This window comes from Pseudochaenichthys georgianus, chromosome 8 (genome assembly GCF_902827115.2).
Source record: "Pseudochaenichthys georgianus chromosome 8, fPseGeo1.2, whole genome shotgun sequence".
NCBI lineage: Eukaryota > Metazoa > Chordata > Actinopteri > Perciformes > Channichthyidae > Pseudochaenichthys > Pseudochaenichthys georgianus.
This window is the reverse complement of record NC_047510.2, coordinates 2,944,248-2,966,665: the sequence shown is the minus strand read 5'-3', so window position 1 is coordinate 2,966,665 and position 22,418 is coordinate 2,944,248. Positions and strand designations below refer to the sequence as shown.

Here is a 22,418-nt window from a genome sequence, read left to right as displayed (position 1 = left end):
GAGACACTTCACCCCAAAGTGCTCCTGGGGATTGCCCACAGTGTTGAGTATGTAAGTCGCTTTGGAGAAAAGCGTCTAACAAGTAACATGTAAATCTAGACCACCCAAATCTACTCACACAAACATGCACATGAGCAATACGTGGGTAGGGTGGGGGTGAGTTTGGAATTGGTTCTTTTAAATTATCAGTATGTTTACTTACTGTTAATAGGATTTCAATGCAGGACTTGTAATAGAGCATTTGATTGTGTTGGCACTCGAAATATATACACAAAGTGTTCCTTACTGGTCTGTGGGGCTTGATATGGGCTCAGTGCAGATGTGAGCTGTGAGGTCAGCAACAGTCTGTCTCAGCGTGGCCTCATATGGCCTTTTACTTCACATTATTCTTGGAATCCCAATGGGGGCTCTGCGTTCTTTTTTTGTCACATCCTGTCACTGTGTATGTTTGCATATATGTGTGTGTGAGAGAAAGAGAGAGCCTGTTTAACCCTTACATTGCTGATCTGGTTTCAATGAAGACCCCACTCTTTGACAAATAATCTCTTCTTTTATTTTGAGAGGAAAAACAACAAAAACATTCCTCACAACGTTGACCTGTAGAAAAAAATATAAAAAAGACACCAGTCAGCTGTTTGGTGGTCCCCGCCCTGAGTCGCATCAGAGCGGGCTGTGACCCCGACGCTTTACACACGGCTGGCTCTACAGTGTCACTTTGCTGTGTTTACATCACAGTGTAATTAGGAAACGCAGATAGACAAAGCATTGTGTCTCTCTGCAAACATTTGACCCCATGTTTAAAAGTGTTTGATTACATAGAAGCAAGGTAAGTGCAACACCACAACACAATTAACACATAGCCTATTTGCTTGCTCACATTAAGGATGTCATTTAAAAGATAATAGGCTTGTTAGTAAGTAAGGAAATCTCCCACTCATAACATTTGACTGGTGATATGCTCCTTACTATTTGTGTGGCAGATATAATTATTAAAGGGAAAAAAGGAAAACAGAACCAATAAACAAAACCTGTTGCTAAATTAGGTAATTCCACTAATAAAATGAAGCTTTGTTAGTGACTGAGGCTGCACTGTGTTTCTTTTAGCTAAATGCTAACATCAGCAAGCTATATTGCTCGCAATTACATTGCTAACATGATAAGAACCACGCAGTCTAAGGTCTAATGTTTACTATGTTATCCGCCGCATTTAAGCTAATTCATATTCTAACATTTGCCAACTTGAAGCAAACACAATATGCAGCTGATGCGAATGTTAGAAACGCAAGATAAAAAGTCAGATAATCAACAAGTTTAAAATGTCATTATCTACAGACAACGATTAGGGCCACATGAGAAAGAAAACGAGGGTGTGACCAAAAGTTAAATAAAATGTTAAGTTTTGATTTGATCTCTGACTTTTATTTTGAAATTCAACATTTTGGGGAATACCCTCATTCTCCTTTTTACCAAAAGGGAAGGGAGAAGATTGAGTTTATTCATCTCTGGAATCAGTAGGTTAGCGTAGTTTAGCATACAGGCTAGAAAATAAGGAGAAACAGTTAGCCTGTCTGGCTATTTCTGAATCACTGATGTTGTTTGTTAGATACACAAACAGAAATTGCATTATTTAAATAATGGTTTTATGGGTTACACACTGTTTTTACCTCGTTACATATTTAAATATAGTTTATATGTCAGCAAAGCTATGTTTTTAGTCATTACAGACAAACTGATGCCAAACTTGGCAACCTTAGTGTGAAAACAAACTGTGAAGCTGCAGCTACTGAGTCTGGATGTTGTCCAAAAAGAAATAGTTCCAGCAGGAAACTTCAGCTGAAATCATGAGTTGGCGTTTATTTACAGCCAAGATGGTATTGTTTGTTATGGAGTCAGTGTTTCAAGATTTCATCACCACGATAGCCCTGCTACTGTGTAAGGTGAAGATAAGAAATGTAACAGATTTAAAGTTGAGTTAAAAACAAAGTTTGAGTTCAAAGTTAGGCATTATCCGAGCATGAAGGACGATGGGGTCATTGGCCTCCTACATTTTGTCCCTGGCAAAGATAGTCTATTCTGTTCGTAAACCAAAATAGGTGTTTTTATTTTACTTAGGACAGAGCTAGCTGTTTCCCCCTAAATGTTCCACAACTTACCATGTCCTGAGAGTGGTATGGATCTACTCATCATACTCTCCACAACAAAGGAAGTTTGCATATTTTCTTAAATTTAAAATATTTCTTTCATCTTGCCTGGTGAGCTCCTTGCTAGCCTTAACCCTGACCCATATTTAGCACACATAATGTGACGTCCCATACTGCCTCTATAAACATGGTAACATGGACAAAAGCTTCCTGATAGGTCAACAAATAGAGTTCATCAGGGCTAAAAACACATTAGACCCAATCCTCAAACTTCATGACTCCATCGAAGCCTTCATAGGTGAAGGGTTCCAGGACGGGGCTGCAGGTCTCTTGAGCAAGGCAGGCCATCCTGTTGCTGTCGCAGCTGTCCTCGCTGCCTGGGGAAAGGTACACCGAATCAGCAGAGTGGATGGACGGGTCCATGTCAAAATAGTTGTGTGGCCGCAGCAGGACTCCGCCCCCGTTGCCTACGGTTACCGTGTTGGGGATGTCCTCGGAGTGGGGGATGTGAAGGAAGCCGGTGGTCACCCAGGCAACCAGGTCCTGCAGGACAGTTTCGAACACATTATATTAGTTTCAGTAAACATGTAATACGTGATTGTATCATCACGCTTCTTAAAGTGCGTTGACACCGGACACAAAGTGAAGATTCGCAACTTGAGCGAGTTGGACCGTGGCATAATTTGTGTTTACTAGGGTCACTCAAACTAGACGCGCTAGCACAGAGGCGGGACTTATCTCCATGTAGATACCAACAACAACAAACTAACATAATATGCCGTGATTCAATTGTTACACACGTATTCAAAAGATGCCGTTATAACTACATACTGATACTCGTTAGTAAAAACCATGAATTAATGCTTTGACAAGTGTGTTTACAACAAGGCAGACAAAACACTTTTCAAATGCATGTTTTCTGAATGGAGATCTAATCAATCGGGCTCGGCTAGCTCCGTCCAAACTCAAAATAACGTCATGCTGACATAAATAAAGTAGCGACTGTATTCTCCATGCCGTAGACAGTGTGTGGTTTTCACATGTATAGTCTGATTCAACAACGTCAGTGACAGGCTGAGATTTATCGGGACAGCATCACGCAAATATATCGCCCTTCGGTTCGGTACACGTGTGTACCGAAGTGTACCGAATGAATATAACGTTAAATGTAAAAAATTGAGAATGTGAACAACTTTCTGGAAGTAATCTAATTAGCTCACATTGGGTTCAACGCGTCATAGAGCGAGCAAGTCATTTCATTGGACGAGAGGCATACTATGAGAGCAGGGGCCTATACTACGAATCTAGTTCAACATATCCTGGATATGTTTTGAGTTATCCGGTTGGCCTAATCCAAAACATACGCGCTCTCGCTAAACTGTCCTACGACGCTGGTTATCAAATGGATCGCTCAAGCCAGCCGTGTCCTATCTAGTTAGGTGCGCGTTCACATAAAAGGGGTGGTATCTGGAGCATTCAACCAATCACAAACATGGAGAAGCGTACTGACAGCACAGCGTCATACTTCCTGAATGAAAAGTGAACTTTAATACTAGTCAAATATGAAGAAGTTAAACTTTAAACATCCATGACTTAAACACTTTATCCAGGATCAAAGCCACAGAGCTGCACCTGCAAGGTGAATACAGCGGGTAACAGAAAAAGTGTTTGAATGCGTACATTAACAGGTTCATGATATCACTGCCCGTCTAAAACACGATCTGACTTCAATTACATTTGACTCGAGTGTTGCGTCAACTTAATGAGTTGCTTAAAATAATACTTCTGCATACAGTCTGTGACACTGTGAGTGTTGCACGGCCAGATACGGCTCAGCTGACTCAGATAAGGAAATATATGATACATTATGATGTGATATGCCGCGGCCTGTACTTAATGTTACTCTGATCCGGTTACTTATGTTGTGGCAGATATTTAATTAAGCTTTCTTAACATAATAGTATAATAATAGTATAATAGTTATAATAGTCAGATTGCTCTGAAGATGGGAGGTGAAATTATATAAATTTTCACGTTCACACAGTCGGTGATTTTGGCCGGCCATCTTTCCTGGCAGTTTAAACTGTATTTCCCCCGCACACTGAGCTCTGATTGGTCTGCAGGCGGTGCTTTCACTGAGTTGATCTCTTATCCTGGAACCTATCCTGCTCCGGACCAGGGGCCTATACTACGAATCAAGATTTTCGTTTAGCAAGATAACTTCTGGGATTTCCGGTCCTACGAAGCTGGTTCACTTTTTAGCGGGCTAGATAACTTATGCTGAGCGGCTAGCCTGCAGGAGAAGGATAGGTTCCAGGATAAGAGATCAACTTCTTCTTCTTTGCTTTAATGGCGAATCGCTTCCACTTGGAGCATATCTCCACTATACTGTTGATTTATTTAATGTATAAACTGCCCATATTGTTAATGTAGAACAGTGTTCACGTAAGCCTGCAAATTGATTTTATTTTTCATTGAATGTAGATAGATAGATAGATAGATTCAACTTATTGTCATTTCATAGTACAGGTACCATGTAACGAAACGGTTTCTCTGCATTTGACCCATCTTAGTGTTAGGAGGAGTGGGCTGCCATTATGTACGGCGCCCGGGGAGCAGTGTAGGGAACGGTGCCTTGCTCAGGGACACCTCGGTAGCACTTGGTCTTTCCGGGACTTGAACTGGTGACCTTCCAGTTCCCAAGCCAAGTCCCTATGGACTTCGCCACCACCACCCACCGAATGTAACCGTTTCAATAAGGATAAATCTATTACAGGTTGAGGTAGAAACCATGGTGGAACAGCTGATAACAACAGTGTGCAGAGTTTAAAGCGATCAAGTCATTTTACAGGAGAAAGGAAATACAGTTTAAACTGCTGTTGCAGTTCAAATCACCGACTGTGTGAATATGAATAGAATATCACCTCCATCTTCAGAGCAATCTGACTATTATAACATTAGCGTTAAGAAAGCTTACTTAAATATCTGCCACAACATAAGTAACCGGATCAGAGTAACATTAAGTACAGTCTGTGGCACTGTGAGTGCAGACGTGGATGTGTCCCATTATCATTCATATCACATCATATTGTATCATATATCTCCTTATCCGAGTCAGCTGAGCCGTATCTGGCCGTGCAACACTCACAGTGTCACAGACTGTATGCAGAAGTATTGTTTTAAGCAACACATTAAGTTGACGAAACACTCGAGTCAAATGTAGCCTAATTAAAATCAGATCCACTCGTGTTTTAGACGGGGCAGTGATATCATAAACCTGTTCATGTACGCATTCAAACACTTCTTTTACCAGCTGTATTCACCTTGCAGGTGCAGCTATGTGGCTTTGATCCTGGATCAAGTGTTTAAGTCATGGATGTTTAAAGTTTAACTTATTCATATTTGACTAATATTATAGTGTTAATATGTCAGTACGCTTCTCCATGTTTGTGATTGGTCGAATGCTCCAGATACCACCCCTTTTATGTGAACGCGCACCTAACTAGATAGGACACATATGGAGTCAGATTTGGGTCAATATTCTAGCGCGCAAAAAAAGCTACTCACGAGCGGAAAATGTGCTATGCGAGACAGCCCTCTTGCTCGCTTGCGGGAGTGTCAGCCTCACTCGCTCGCTGAGTCTGTCTGCGCGTGTGTGAAAAGTTTCTGACACTTTGGGGCGGAGCCACTGGACTTTGATTGACAGCTGCCAGGAAGTCCGGAGTTGCCAGGTTTGATAAATGCCTGAACTACCAAGAGCCGAGGAGTGACAGCTGCAAGATCAATTGGACGAGATTGAATGGTAAAGTTGTCCATAAAAAACTATTCGTAAAGTGTACAGCTCCTAATTAATTTTATATAAAACAATACATTTGTTTTCTACCTTTGCCTCATCGGTGCTCTCAGCCCTCCCTTCCTCTGAGCCCAACTTCTTCCTCCAAACTCTGCTGCAGAAACTCTCCTCTCTTCTCTCTCATCCTCTCTGGACTCTCTCTGTCCTCTCACATCTCGGCAGGCTCGTCAGTCCCCTCCTGCTCCCTGGCTAAATGACGCACTGCGTGCTAATAGAACCATCCTTCGGGCAGCACAGCGGAAACGGTGGAAATCCAAACACCGTGACGACCTCCTAACCTATCAGGCTCTCCTCTCCTCTTTCTCTGCTTCGATCTCTCAGGCGAAAAGCACTACCACCTCTCCTCTGGACCATATCCCCTCAAACCTCCTTCAGACTATCGCTCCTGATATTCTACCGTTTCTCACCCATTTCATCAACACTTCTCTAACTTCTGGTCACTTTCCAAACAGTCTCAAGGAGGCAAGAGTAAACCCTCTCCTAAAGAAACCCACTCTCAACCTGTCTGATGTTATAAACTACAGGCCTGTCTCTCTCCTCCTGTTCTAACACTTGAACGCGCTGTCTTTAAACAACTCTCCTGTTATCTCCAACAGAACAACCTTCTGGATCCGCACCAGTCTTGTTTCAAGGCAGGTCACTCAACAGAAACTGCCCTCCTAGCTGTCTCTGAGGAACTGCACACTGCTAAAGCAGCCTCCCTCTCCTCTTTTGGACCTGTCTGCTGCATTCGACACGGTGAACAATCAGATCCTCCTTCACACTCTCCAAGAACTTGGAGTTTCAGGCTCTGCACTTTCCCTCCTCACCTCATACCTCAAAGACCGTACCTACAGGGTAACTTGGAGAGGGTCCGAGTCCGACCCTTGTCAATTAACTACAGGGGTCCCTCAGGGCTCTGTTCTTGGTCCCCTCCTCTTCTCCTTGTACACAAACTCACTCGGATCAGTCATTAGCCCGCATGGTTTTTCATACCGCTGATGACACCCAACTAATTCTGTCCTTTCCCCGCTCAGACACCCAGGTCGTCGCACGCATCTCTGCTTGTCTAGCTGACATCTCTCAGTGGATTTCTGCTCATCACCTCAAGCTCAACCTTGACAAGACTGAACTGCTTTTCAGGACATGGTTAAACTGTACACCCCAGCACGTGCACTACGCTCTGCATCAGCCAAACGGCTCGCTGCACCCTCGCTGCGAGGGGGACCCACGTTCCCATCAGCAAAAACACGTGGGTTTGCTATCCTGGCTCCAAAATTGTGGAATGAGCTCCCCATTGAAGTCAGGACAGCAGAAAGCTTACACATCTTCCGGCGCAGACTGAAAACTCATCTCTTTCGACTCCACTTCGAGCGATAGAATTACTAACAAAGAACTGCTAACAGAGCACTTATATACTAATAAAGGACTGGCTTATCTAAAGCCAGTTGAGTAGCACTTGAAATACTTGGCTCTATGAAACCCGATGTACTGATATGATTCTGTTTTCTTCAAGGTTGTATCTTCCTGGTCGAATGTACTTACTGTAAGTCGCTTTGGATAAAAGCGTCAGCTAAATGAAATGTAATGTAATATTTTTGAGTGGGCTGTATCTGTCGAAAACTGCTAGCTACTGTCTGCTGTATGCACCTCCCTTACGAAATGAACTATAGTATTACTATAGTGTCCTATAGTACGTTAGTAGTGTTCTGTTGTATTTTTCATCAGCTATTGTATTACTATAGGTTTTTCTGTTGTGCCATTTTATTAGCTATAGTCAGGGCCGGACTGGGACAATAAGTCAGGCCGGGAATTATACACCCAGCCAGGCCACTACCAGTTTTTTGTGCCATTTTGCTGGATTTATTTGTCAAGTTTTACAGCGTTGCTGCCCATAGTGATAGCCCTCTAAATGTACTACCCAAAAATAAACATATGGACATGGGTTACTATTTAAACATTTTTTTTTAAATAGTAACCCATGTCCATGGCATGGCATGGCATGCTCCCCCGGTAAGATTTGTTTTTTAAATGTTGGACTTAAATGCATCAATCTGGTGCATTTTGAGGGGGAAATAAAGAGACTAGACCCATATGAAACATAACTGTATACATTTAAAAAATCATGAAAACATGGCCATAACCAATAACATACCATATCAAATATGAAAAAACATTGAAACTTGTTTATTTATTTGTTTTTGGTTCATTTATAGTTGTGAGTGTGTCTGTGCTCCTGAACCAGCCTCACCTGTCTCCCCTCTCTCCCTCCTGCTCCTCTTTGAGGCAGCAGCAAAGACTAGTTTTAGCTCTCAACAAGTTTTAATAGTTTATCTTACCTTTTTTCACCTAGTTAACGTTTTTTTTTTAATATTATTCATGCATATATTACTAATCACTCCCCCCTCAAATGGTGACCCACTGAGATAACTTGCACTAAGTTAACTATCTAAACCAGAGGTGGGGAACCTCCGGCCCCCGGGCCGTATACGGCCCGCGAGACCATTTGGTTTGGCCCTCGAGGTAATTTATAAAACACACGCAAAAAAGAAAAAAATTAAAGAAATCTAGACCGCAAAATAATTAAACAAGCGAGTGCCTGTTTTTCCTGGCAACGGTCATGGTCCTTGAACACAACACGAGCCTAACGGCCCATCCACGCGTTGACGCTTCACCATTCACTTTGAATGGGGTGACGTCACTTTTAGCCAAAATGCATCGCGGGAAGCAACGCGGAGCGTAGCTGGCGTGGCTCGCTGCAAAAGTTGAGCAATGTTCAACTTTTGACGCCTCGGCAGAAGCGTCAGCCAATCGAATCATATGCCAGTACAAGCTCTAGCCAATCAAACCGCTGCTTGTGTGTCAGGGGCGGGAGATTCATGTGATTGGTTGTTGGTCGAGTTTCAGACATGCCCGCCGGCAAGCGTCAGCGCACGCCGCTGTGTGGACGGGCCGTAACGTGACAGGGGTGCAGTTCTGACGGAGAGCACCAGAACGCCGCTCCGGGAATTCAAAACATTGCAGTACCCATAAAACCATAGGCTACACATGCTGCAGTTTTTGCGTGGCTGTGTCTTTAGTTATAAGCTCTGTTCATCTGTCATTCTGATCATACAGTCAATACCTTTGTTGTTATTAGCATTTGGTTAGCTAGCTATGCTAACGAATATAAGAAGCTTTTTCTCCAACCAGTGAGGTAAAGGCACATCTTTATATGATCATTATAGTTATCAAAAAACAAGAGAATAAAGTAAACAGGTATAAAATACTAAATGACAGTAAAAAAAGTTGTTGTAATCAAGAATACAGTTTGAAAGGAGAGTGATTTGTAAAATATCCATAAAGAAAAAGTAAATCTGCTTACAGTTCTGTTTCATATGGGTGTTGAGAGATGTATCAATAGATCTCTTCATTTTGCTCTCAAAGTGCACCAGATTGATGCTTTCAACTTCAATATTAAACAAATATATTTTTTAACCTCCTCTAGGACCCACCTAGAGGAGGTTAGGTCCCCCTCCCCCCACTTAAATCATGTCCATGGATAGGAAACTAAATACATTTGCACACATCTTGTGTCCATATCTTTCTGTTTGGTGGTCATGCCACAACCGTGCACGTGCATGCATACGTGAGTCATGGCAAGATATCTGGATTAAGAGGTTGCTTTTTCTTTGCACAGCATGAAAGAAAGGCCAAATGAATGTGCTATGATTTTTAAGCAGAGGTCAATAATTAGTATGGCCCTCGGAGGATGTTGAAAAAATTGAAATGGCCCTTGAGAGGAAAAAAGTTCCCCACCCCTGATCTAAACACTCAGAGTCCTTTACCTCACCTGAGCTGTAGTTATCAGTCTCTCTGTCTGACAGGAGAGGACTCTCCTCCACCTTGTTGTTGAAAAAGCTCCTTATATCCGTTAGCGCAGCTAGCTAGCACCAGATGCTAACAACAACAATACACGTAACCGGTGTGCGCGCTTTATCTCACTCGCTCACGCCACACATACACTAACGGCCCCTACACACGGCGGCGTGAGTTGCCGCTTCAATGCTCCTGCCCATTCACTTTGAATGGGGTGACGTCACGATTCGCCGAACTGCATTGTGGGAGCAAAGCGTAGCTTCTCTCGCGACCAACAAACGAAGTACACTATGTCAACAAAAGGAGGAGAAAATGATCGTGGCGGTAGGGAATCACCCGGTACTCTATGACCAGTCCCTCTTTACATACAGGGATACAAACCGGAGGAGCCAGGCATGGGGGAGGTGGCAGAGACAGTGGGGGAAACTGGTAGGTTTTCGCCTGTTTGGGGAGTTTATATCCAGTGTACTTCGTTTGAATGGACAGCTAGCAAGCATAGACAGTATATTTAGCCAGCATGGATGTAGCATGAATGCTTTGCTTTGTATGTCCGGGGCGGGACATTCATGTGATTGGTTGTTGGTCGTGTTGCTCGCGTTGACTCCCCAAGCTCAAGACACGCCCACCGCCAAGCGGCAACGCACGCTGCCGTGTGGAGGGGCCGTAACACACACCCTCTCGAGCTTGAATGACACACAGAGACCAATCGAGGGCATTAGTATGATCTGTATGAAAGTGGCCATGTCGGCAGGCCACATCATGTAGACAGCCAGTCACCCTCTGTGAGGCAGAGTCAGAACCACATTTGCGCAGCATTGCGTTCACAATACATAAAAAAAAAAAATTCCTCAGGCCAGCAGGTCACTTAGCTGGCCATCGGGAAACCTCCCGGTCCTCCCGGTGGCCAGTCTGGGCCTGGCTATAGTAGCCCTATAATATTTCAATAGTAATACTATGTATCTATATATTTGTAGTATTCCTATATTATTTTAAATAGTATAACTATAGTATAATATATAGTGTTTCATAGTTGTTTTTTAAACACACTATAGAACACTCCTAGTAATAGTATGATATTGTCATAATGAATGCATATTATTACTATAGTGTTTGTAAAAGTATTGCACTCCTTGAATTAATGTGTCATTTGTTTTATATCAAATTAATTGATATATATATATATATATATATATATTAGCTGTACACTTTACGAATATAATAGTTTTTTATGGACAACTTTACCATTCAATCTCCTCCAACTGAGCTTGCAGCTGTCACTCCTCGGCTCTTGGTAGTTCAGGCATTTATCAAACCTGGCAACTCCGGGCTTCCTTGCAGCTGTCAATCAAAGTCCAGTGGCTCCGCCCCAAAGTGTCAGAAACTTTTCACGCGCGCGCAGACAGACTCAGCGAGCGAGTGAGTCTGACTCTCCCGCGAGCGAGCAAGAGGGCTGTCTCTCTCGCGAGCGCATAGCGGGGGTTTAATCTACGCGCGAGGGTCATTTCATGAGCGTGTAAAATCACATTTTCCGCTCGTGAGTAGCTTGTTTTGCACGCTAGAATAATGACCCAAATCTGACTCCATAACACGGCTGGCTTGAGTGAACGAGTTGATAGCCAGCGTTGTAGGACAGTTTAGCGAGAGCGGCTTTGTTTTGGATTAAGTCAACCGGATAACTCAAAACATATCCAGGATATGTTGAACTAGATTCGTAGTATAGGCCCCTGCTCCAGACCAGGTTAGCCGCTCAGCATAAGTTATCTAGCCCGCTAAAAAGTGAACCAGCTTCGTAGGACCGGATATCCCTGAAGTTAGCTTGCTAAACAAAAATCCTGATTCGTAGTCTGTTCGTAGTATAGGCCCCTGGTCACTAGGGCTGTGCATCTTCACTGGTCTCACGATTCAATTCGATTACGATTATCCTGTCAACGATTCGATTCGGTTCGATATCCCGGTGCATCACGGTGCATCACGATTCATACCAATGCGTTGCATCCTCAATTTTCTATATTACTGCACATGGCTTATTTTTCATCAATGCATACATGCAGTAAATACATATGAACTCTCTTTTTATTATTTAGAAAGTGCTTCAGAAATCAATTACATAAATGTCTTGACATTAATTTATAAACCAAAATAAATGAATTGTATAGGTCTAGCCTCCGTGTGTGAAGTTGTTCCATTCTCAATGTCCTGAATGTGGCATCACACACAGGACTTGAGTCTGAACACAGCAGACAACAGGAGTATTTACAACAGCATATACAAACAAAAATACTGCATGTGGGTGCACACTTACATTCTCTGTCTTACTGTTACATAAATCCCATGAATGTATGAGATTAAATTAGCTTCATTATATCTCAGTGATTAAGTGAATAACAACGTTTCTATCGGGTCACTATCAGCCTGTCACTCATTATTTTCAGGGAGGGGGCGGGGCTTGGAGTAACGGAGAGGAGACGGTGATCGCGGAAGCTTTTTTCCTCCTGCCTTCACAAACTTTACACACGTATATATCGTCTGCAAATTGCTAGAGGACATTCATACTTTGCAATCCAAGACTTAATTAAATCCACCAAAAACCTGACATGATTGTAACGCGATTATTTTTGAAAAACATAAATCCCTCCCTGTGTCTCTGAGCCGCAGCGACATGCACGGAGTGATTCAGAGCGGGTCCTGCTGTTGTCGGTTCTGGACTGGTGTTCTTGTGTTGGTGGATAAAGCAGACTGCTCCGTGTTGCTGTGCCGCTGTCACGTATGTTCCCTGATCTCTGCGTCACCGACCGATTTGATATTAAAGTGACAGAAAAAACGTTATAGTAAAGCCGCGGCCGGAAAATCAGGAAGCAACGTTACTACTCTATAACCGATTATCTTCCGTCACTGCATCGAGACCGAATCGTCCACGTCCGCATCGCAATGCATCGTAGAAACGATTATTTTCAACACCCCTACTAGTCACAGGGATGCGTTTACATTTAGTCAGTAATTTGAGGAACTGTCGAAATGGCGAACACAGATAAAGTTGAGCTCGAAAATCCTCCAGCATCATTGAAGTCTCCGGTTTGGGAACATTTTGGTTTCGCAGTTATGTACAAGGATGACGGACAAAGACAGGTGGACCGAACCAAAGCAGTTTGTCGGCATTGTTCAACTAAAATTGGTTACGTGGCTGGCAATACATCAAACCTGCACACTCATTTGAAAAGGCATCACCCGAACGTGAATATCACCGGTACCAAAAGACTGAAGTGCAAACCCAACTCCCACTAGCATGTAAGCCTCCACCACTCAGTTCAGTTCAGACCGAGCCAAAGCTATTACAAACGCCAAATATCCTTATGTTGCCATGTTAGCAAAGCGCTACCTGGCTGTATCTGCTACCTCTGTCCCTAGCGAGAGGGTGTTCTCCACAGCAGGAGACATTGCTAGTGCCAGCAGATCTGCCCTTTTGGCAAGCAATGTAGACAAGTTCATCTTTCTTTAAACAAACATGAAAATACAATGACAAGCACGTCATGTCAAACTGGCTGCTTAGGTGCTAGTACAGTACAGTTCAAATACAGATTATTTCAGTTCATCGAAATGCTGCACCTTAATGTTTATTTTATTATATTTTCTATTTATTTGAGTGAATACATTATTCACAGTTTAATAATAATTAAAAACCCAAAACTAATAGTTTATGTTTTGTGATAATTGTTTCTGCTGTACCGAAAACGTACCGAACCGAACCGTGACCTAAAAACGTGAACCGAAATGTTTGTGAACCGTTACACCCCTACTTTACATGTAATCGCCCTACATGTGAACGCATCATTACATACAGATTCCATCACAACACACCTCGTCTTCGATGCTTTCGTTGTCTTCAATGTACTTGCTGAAGTCGACAGCTGGAGACCAGATGTTGTTTTGACTGTACAGACTGCTGCTGGTCTGCTCTCCATCCTTATGCTTGGTGATGGCAACCTTATACCTGGTGATTGACAAAAAGGTGCAGAGAAGCAGGAGAGGCTTTAGATAGCAGAAGCATGCCTTGTGGATCATAGGGGGCTTCAACCGCAATACATTGCTATGGACCAGATCCACAGATTAAGTTCTATGAAAGAAATGTCAGGTTTGATGCTAAATTGTGGAGTCCATGGCATCTACAGCATTGTTAAGATTAAGGAAAAATCAAGATTACGGTTAATGAAGAGACTAATTTAACATGATGGGACATGCTGCATAAAAGTATGACATGCTACGTATCCATTCAACATCCTGTTTTCCACAACTATACTTTTTACATTGCTATATTAAGAGCATAACCCTAATTGTGTTATTAGGAATACATTTCTTTTTAAATATACACTTTGTGGTTGTGTCTGGTCTCACCTGGCCCAGGATATGGCCCTCTCCTCGGCTTGGCTCTCGGGGAGATGGTCCCCTGTGAAGCTGAACACCTGCAGCCTGTAGGAGCGCTGGTGGCCCCAGCGGTTGGTCTTGTTGCTGGAGATGTGGAGGTAGCGCGGAGTCTTGGTGTCCTGACGCAGCGCTGCCTCCTGTTATGAAACACAGTACACATTATTCCTACAGTTAGGGTGACATGGGGCCTCATTTATAAAGGGATCTACGCTCAAAAAATGGTGTACGCCAGTTTCTACGCAATGTTTGCGATTTATAAAATACTAACTTGACGGGAAAACGTGCGGTCCTCCGCGCAAACTCTAACCCATGCGTACGCACTAAGCACAAAAACGGGAGAGACGAGAAACTGCGACACCGTTGGCAGAAGGAAGAATGGAGAGAAATATGTGGAAATAATACCATAAATAAAATGTTACCTCTCATTTATCATATATGAAGAATTCATTTTCACAAATTGATTAAAGCCAATCTTAAAATGATTTAACAAACGCCTGTTTGAGACTCCTCAGTGCACACAAACACATAACTTGGAGAAATAAATAAATACGGATATGTTATTTAAAACCACCTCAAATATGTTGTGTTAATGTTATGAAATGTTTTCTCATAAATGATGCGGTAAGCAGGAGGACAGAATTACGTCTAAACTGACGCCGTTTTGCTTTTCTATAGGTTGTAGATACGAGCATGGTTTTATATACTGTCACGTTTAATCGTGTTTTATGCCGTTTGCCAAGACTTGATAAGTCGCTCGCAAAACACAGGAGGTATGGAAACTAAGAACACCTATGTGGTAAATTGTACAGCTAATATAATATTAGCTAATATTGTGGGGGGGGGGGGGGGGTTGAGATGCACAGGCTGCAGTGGAGACGCTGGAACACAAACCACCAAATACAAAAACATAATTCAGATCCAGTCGTCTTGACTCCACTCCGGAGGGATTCCCCGATCATTTCTTACAGTTTCTTATAAATATTATACATGAATATGTGTCCCCGGTGTGTCGGGGAACTCACGCAGCGTCAGAAAATAAAACCCTCTCTCTTTTCCTCCGTACCCAAATCTCTAAAAACGGGGCTACAATGGAGTTGATCCAGATTTGTGTCCGATATGACGTAATATCGGAAATGTAGGCTGGCTTTACACCCACAAGCCTATCAGAAAAGTTGCTATCAGAAACAATGCTCGACTGTTTTGGACGTAATATGGTCGGTGTTGATATTAGCATCGCTAACACTCAGAGCTAACCTGTACTGGAGAGCATGTGTGTGAAGAAGCAGGAAATAAAAAGGAGCTCACCTTGTGGTATAACCGGCAAGAGAGAAAGCCTTTGAGCTCCAGACTGTTTCAGAAATAAACCTTGATAATCCATGATATGGCGTTTCATCACCGCAGTATTTAGTTTAGACCAGGGGTCGGCAACCCCTGGCACGCGTACCACCATTGGCACGCGGGACCGTAACCAGTGGCACACTAGGAATAAGTGTGCAAAATATTTAAATTGTATTTTCGGATCCTGAACGAGACCGCTGGCAGAGCGCGTCTCCCCCTGCAGAAGGAAGCCATGCACACAACGCAGTGCAGAAGGATAACTTATAGGTGAAGTATTAGAATAACATATTAAGCAGAAAGTTAGTATAGCGTATTTCTGGTATATTCATTTTTAATGTCATCTTATATATGTGTATTAAAACTTGGATGGACAAGTCAATTTTTTTTATATTGATGTTCCTATAATGATGTCCCATTTTTAGTAGAAGTACATTTAGCGCAAATGGTCTTTTCTTCCACTTGACTTGTTAATAATCAGAAGGTGGTTTTTTGGCTATTTGTGAGTAGGTAATGGTGCAGCACGGCCTGTGATTTCTGCCTTGAGTAAAATAATTACCCGTTGAAAAGTATTTTTCAGAGAGTCATTGTGGGCTTTCGAGGGCAGAACTCAGTAGGTTGTCTGTAAGAGTTTTCTGTATAATCTGGAAGCTTAAATTAATAAGAGGAGGAAATATGTCAATTATTGGATCTTCTCAAATATAACATACTTTGATTACAGTTTCCAGATATTTAAAGAAGTCATGAGATGATGTGAGTCACACAGTTAGAGATAATGGTCCTTTTGATTTATCAATAGATGCATTAATTTTAAGTGAGCTAACTTTGGAGTGGAAGGAAGTTCAGAGATGGCTTTTGGGCATGGGAACAGTTAATCTTTGTTAGTTAACTAAACCTAAGGAGGTCATGAGATGATGACGGTTAAAACAAGTATAGCTTTCAGTGGGAAAAACATGTGACATTGTGTGTGGTTGGCTGGATGATGAAATAAGGGTGCGTTCAACCTGCTGTAACGTTCTACTATTTGAAAACATGGCTATAATTACTGCTCAACTATATGTTTGTGTTTTATTGATTTCTCTCTGTTTTATTCTTTCATGCTATAAGTACTAAATTGCCACCACATTTTGGAATAGTTGGTTTAAACAGATGTGCGGGTTGAAGATGTTTAGGGGGAATGTGTGTGCGTTAAAGAGGAATGAGTGTTCATTCTCTCAAAGAGTCCTCTGTCTGTGAAATTATATGACTCCAAAGCATGTTAAGGGGGACTGCCTGAGGGTAGAGGGACAAACACACACACACACACACACACACACACACACACACACACACACACACACACACACACACACACACACACACACACACACACACACACACACACACACACACACACACACACACACACACACACACACACACACACACACACACACACACTGTAAGGAGATGGAATCAACAAACTGCTGAGTCATTGCCTAGGGTCCGCCCAGAAGTGAAACTGGCCAATGGAGAACTACCAGCTCACTGTCTTGGGCTCGCCCAGAAGTGAAACCGGCCAATGGAGAACTGCCAACTCACTGGCTAGCTCGCCCAGAAGTGAACTCGCCAATAACAAATAGCTAAGGAGGAGCAACCAACACAACTCCTCCCACAGAATTTGTATTTAAGCTGTAACATTCTTATGCTCTGCGCCCCTTCTGACTGACCGTCTTGGTGTAGCACGGTCGTGGAATTGAGCCCAGAGTACTCTGTGAATTGTATTGTGTCTTTTACCATTAAAACAGATTAATGTTTAAAATTGTATCCTGGTGCTTTTTAATTCCTTCCTTTTATGATTTAAACCAGCTCATCAAAAGGACACGCGGAGCCGAGGTGGGTTTCAGACCACTCGCATCTCCAACATAGGCTCCGCTCTCTTTAACTCCAGTGGACTTTCTGCTGCTTTCCTCCATGGTGCATTACCCATAAGGAGCTGTACATGCCGCAGTTTTTGCGTGGCTGTGTCTTTAGTTGAAAGCCCAGTCGCGATCTGTTCATCTGTCATCGAAAATAATATGCAACACAGGGGCGGACTGGCCAACTGTGTGTTCTGGAGAAACAAAGGACGTCCAGCCGCCAGCGAACCGAGCCGGTGGCCAGCGGGCCGTTGACGACCGGGCTCGGTTCGCTTGCGGCTGGCACCGCCCTTTATTTATTTCACTGTGTTTAAACTGCATCATGTAAGTTGCGCTGACAGGCGACAGAGGTCCACAGCTTCCCCGCAGCGAGGCTACCCCCCCCTCCAGTTGACAGTTCATGAGCGCCCCCCCCCCCCCCCCCCCCCGTTGACAGTTCACGAACGTCGGCACACTTATCAAAACCTTTTTTTTTTAAATTGCACTTCATATCAAAAAGGTTGCCGACCCCTGGTTTAGACAGTAGGCTATCTGCCGGTAGAATCTCCCGCATGAGCTCAGCCCCCTTCTGTTTTCTTTTTAAAAAAAAGCTTTATACCCCAAATCAGCACTTTTGAAACAGGAAGTGAAATGGAGGGAATATGAGGCATGGCTAAAATGGGTGAGCTGTTTGGTAGTTTGAGCAAAACACTTTATAGACATGTTTTTTATATATCTGAGGCCTATGCTATTGCCTAAAAATAGGTCTGCTGCCCTGTGTGCTAAACGTTAATTAAATCAGCTGCTGTTACCTCATCTCTTTTGGTTTCAGGAGGAATATATCCATAGATCCGGGGGGTGGTAGTAGAGCAGGCTCGTGACTGTTAGCGCCGGAGCCTCACTGCGGGGAAACTGTCGTGCATAATTGCGCTGTATTTGAGCTGCATTTGCGCATAAGATGCAGCCCCACACACTCTGCGTGTAGGTTAATACATTTCTCTGTTGATTGATTGACATCTGACACAGCTAATGGTGATGATAGTCCTCTTGTTTTCTACACACCTTTGTAAAAAAGCCTTATTTAAGACGGGCGTCTGTCAATCAAATGCGGGGGATGGGCACAAATGTGTGGGACAAATGATCAAAATGCTGTGCAGCCCCGCACAAAGCGGGACACCTAGTCCCCGTACCTACAGTCAAGATGGTCTGTTGCAACACTGGGGTACTAAGGAAGCTTTCATTGTAATAAACAGTAGGTACATACTATTACATCCTGGGTTGACAGTTACAGGTCATGTGAGTTAAAAATGCGTGTGAATAATTATTTGTTTGTGAATGTTTCCTTTGTAATAAGTTGTGTACTTTATTTCTATGAGTTAAGTTACGTTCCTTGCAAAACAATTTTTACGTTGCAGGTTATTGTTTACTTCCTGTTTGTTATCTCCACCCTCGACTGTGAGGGGAGGGCGGAGATAACAAACAGGAAGCAAACATTAGCATTGCTAAGGGTGAGTCGTGCTGGAAGCGTTGTTGCAAATTCGCTTGCTATTTATTATGTTAAATGTGATATATACGTTTATAAGAAAGATAAGATGTAAAGCGACAAATACCAAGAGCACTGTCTGCTCTGATTGGTTAGCTGGCCTGCTCGTATTGTGATTGGTGAACCGCTTATAGATGTCCCGCCCCTTAACCTATCAATTGCAATGTGTTGGAGCGCCAGCCAGAAGAAGCGCTAGGGATGTCACTATGTTCCCCGGAAGTAAACAAAGGAGTCCAATGGAGACGTTTCAGGCAGGGGGATGCCTGAAACGATGTAGGGAGGATTTTAGCCTTTGAAGCACAAACACCTATATAACACTACAGGAGAGGAACACACGACGCAATCTAACCTAATATTTAGGAAAAGTTAGGAAAAACCTTACATTGTTCGCGGCAGTGATCAATTGGAACCAAAACAACACTTCATGCGGTCTCCACACTGTCTTTGTTACACACTCTCCTCTACATGTTGTTAAAAGAAACCTAAATGCAAGTGACTAAAGGCATAAAGGGAGCCCGACCTTTTCTGTTTTCAGTTGCTTCTCCACCAGCTGAGGCACCATCGCATAGTGATCAGGCATCCATGGCAGCGAAACATTGACATATTCCATGTCTTTGGTCTGAAAGAAATTCTTTACTCCTGCAGAAGAACGAAAGCAAAAATGTTTTTCACAATAATTAATTTCTCTTGTAACATGAAAGCCAAAACTGACCTGCTTAGGTCGTTCTGATCCACATGTCAATCCTTGCCAGGTGCTTGATGTGTTTCCTAATATTTTAATCTTTATGATTTTTGCACTTATTGTAGGTCGCTTTGGATAAAAGTGTCAGCCAAATAAAATGTTATTTAATTCATTTCAAGTTATAGTGAAGACGAGCTTTCCATCCGGTTTGAACTTTGTTGACTAACCATGCACCACTAACCTGCTTCTGAGCCACCACACATTTCTGGTGTCAGGTCACCAGTTTTGGGGGTGTTGGGGCTTGAACTCTTGACCCCGTCCTGGCTACAGCTCCGGGGATGATGGAGACGTCAGTTGTTTTTGTTATAACTAACAGACTGACAAATGATAACAGATTCTTCTCTTGGTGTTAGAGGAGGCTTGGAGGCTGAGTTATCAGTAACATATTTTGAATGACTCCTCAAAAGCTATTGTTTGAAAATAGCTTCTTTATTTTATACCACTGCACTTGAGTAAATGTATTTGCAATCCTGTCTTTAAACGCATCACTGACACTCAGTGGTGTTAAGTAACTACATTCACTCAAGTATTGAGTATTTCAATGTGTTGCTACTTTGTACTTCTAATCCACTATACGGTTCAGAGGTAAATGGTGTACTTTTACTCCACTACATGTATTTAATACCTTTAGTTACTTCACAGATCTGGATGAATGATGTGAAATATAATCAAGTGTTGAATCAGACTTTAGTTCCACCTGGAGTAAATCCACAAGCGACCCTGCAGTCTACAAAGTACTTCAGACTAGCTGCTCCTTCACCAGCTTTGAGAACACTTTCATGATCAATCATTATAAAACATATCAATCTGAAATGGACCAATCTGCATTACAGGTCAACGTCGTGAGGAATGTTTAATTATAGTGGAGGAGAAGCAGCAACACATTTAAATTCTCAAGTACAGTATTTGATTACATGTCATTAGATACTCTACACCACAGCACTGTATTTGCATCACTGCCACTCACCCAACACATCCAGGTCCACCTTGAAGTTGATGAAGTGTGTGTGGATGTTACCCAGCACCTTCTCCGCCACCTGGTGTCCGTGCCGCAGAGCCCCGTCCACCAGGTAGGAGGAGGAGATGTATCCGGTCGCGTGCACCTTGGCCTCCACGGACCCGCTCTGGTAGAAGATGAAGTCCCAAATGTAGTCATAGTTCCCTATGGCAGTGATGGTCCTGAACACCAGTGCGCTGTTCACCATGCCCCCGTAGCTGTGGTGGAAGAAGTCGGAGAAGTGCCTCCTCAGGGGCTGGCCCATGTTGTGCTCGAATATGCAGATGGAGTTCCTGAAGCGGACCGGTTTGGGGACATCAATGTAGCGGTATGTGTCCACGTAGCTCGCCTCGTAGGGACAATCCACCCCGCGGACGAGTTCGTGCGCAAAGCGGCCAATCCCGATGCTGGAGTCCAGAAACTTTGTCAGGATCATCCCGGGAGTGACCGACCCGTACACGGACATGGCCTCCTGCACGCTCAGCTCGTACAAGATCCTCTCGTCGTTGAAGCGCACGTCGAACACCCTCATGCCCGTGAGCGCGCTGAGCCCGAAGGCGAAGCTCCAGTCCATGTACACGACGTGATTGTTGCTGACACTGTAGCGCTTCCCCTCCGCGTTAAAGAGCTGCGGACCGACCTGCAGGGGCTTGTTCCTGGGTTTCAGAGAGCCATAATCAGGGGACTCCTTGTAGACGATCTTCTTTACGAGATCCTTATCGTATTTATCCTTCAGTGCGTCTATGGAGTCGAAATATTGTCCGTTATAGAGCAGCTTCTCCACCTTCCACTCGGACGCGTTGACGCTCTGGTGGTCGACCAGCACCTCGAAGCCCACCGGGTGGATGTACATGCCGCTCATGTCCCTGAAGAAGGAGATCCAGGTATTCCTGTCCCCGGTCCGGACTCCGCGGGGCATCTGCTCGAACGCGTTCAGCTGCTTGTCCGGACCCATATCGAAGCTCTCCTTCATGATCTTCCCCAGTTTAGAGAAGACGTCTCCCAAAAACTGGAAAAGCAGATTATATTCCCCGATGGTGACCGTGCGCGCATTGATGGGCAGCTCCGCGTGGTACCTCTCCATGGTGACATCGTTGACGTATGTTGGGTTGGGAAGAGGGCCCACTACGTACTCCTTGATGTATCCTTTGGCACCGTAAAACACCACCACTGTGGCCTCTCTGGTCGGCTTGGCGCCATTCCGGTCCAAATACGCGAGCACGTCCGCTTTCTTTGGCACAGACAGCTCTATTAGAAACAGGAAGTTATCCGACGGCTTGGAGATCTGGTTGGTGGATATGTCCAAGTTATTCTGCTTTAGCATGAACTGCTGGACCTGCAGGTACTCCTCCCGGGAGAGGTCCGCGAACACGGCGCTGCGCTCGTCGTGTTTGCGCCGCAGCGGGTGCACGCGCTGAGCGGAGCATTTGGGCGCCCTGCTGGAGTGGATGCCGATCAGGACGATGTTGAGGATGATGGAGGCAAGGACGAAGAGGATAAGCGTCCATTTCACTAAAGAGTTCATCCTCTTCTTTTCCATTAGGCACAGGGCTTGGAGAGAGGGAGGAGAGGAGTGAGCCCCGCAGGAGAAAGCGCGAGATCCTGGAAGAGAGCCGCGCCCCTCAGATAATCTGTGTCTCACCCCCCTCTCCATGTATCCCATAACCCCACGCG

At 43.8% G+C, this 22,418-nt stretch overlaps 1 protein-coding gene across 1 annotated transcript; it reads right to left on the bottom strand.

Moving 5' to 3' along the window:
• Nucleotides 1-530: 530 nt before the first annotated feature.
• LOC117451008 (primary amine oxidase, liver isozyme-like) lies at nucleotides 531-22,415 on the bottom strand. The gene is made up of 5 exons (XM_034089079.1): nucleotides 20,715-22,415; nucleotides 19,526-19,644; nucleotides 14,221-14,387; nucleotides 13,687-13,819; nucleotides 531-2,684 (listed from the first exon to the last, which is right to left on the bottom strand). The coding sequence occupies exons 1-5, from the start codon at nucleotides 22,405-22,407 to the stop codon at nucleotides 2,394-2,396; spliced, it is 2,403 nt and encodes an 800-aa protein (XP_033944970.1). The 5' UTR covers nucleotides 22,408-22,415; the 3' UTR covers nucleotides 531-2,393.
• Nucleotides 22,416-22,418: the final 3 nt, after the last annotated feature.

Coding starts and splice junctions, on each gene's coding strand:
- LOC117451008 (XM_034089079.1), bottom strand. CDS start 22,407: ATGGGATACATGGAGAGGGGGGTGAGACACAGATTATCTGAGGGGCGC. Junction 14,388..19,525: donor AGCAACTGAAAACAGAAAAG/GTCGGGCTCCCT, acceptor GTTTCATAACAG/GAGGCAGCGCTGCGTCAGGA. Junction 13,820..14,220: donor AGGGCCATATCCTGGGCCAG/GTGAGACCAGAC, acceptor GTCAATCACCAG/GTATAAGGTTGCCATCACCA.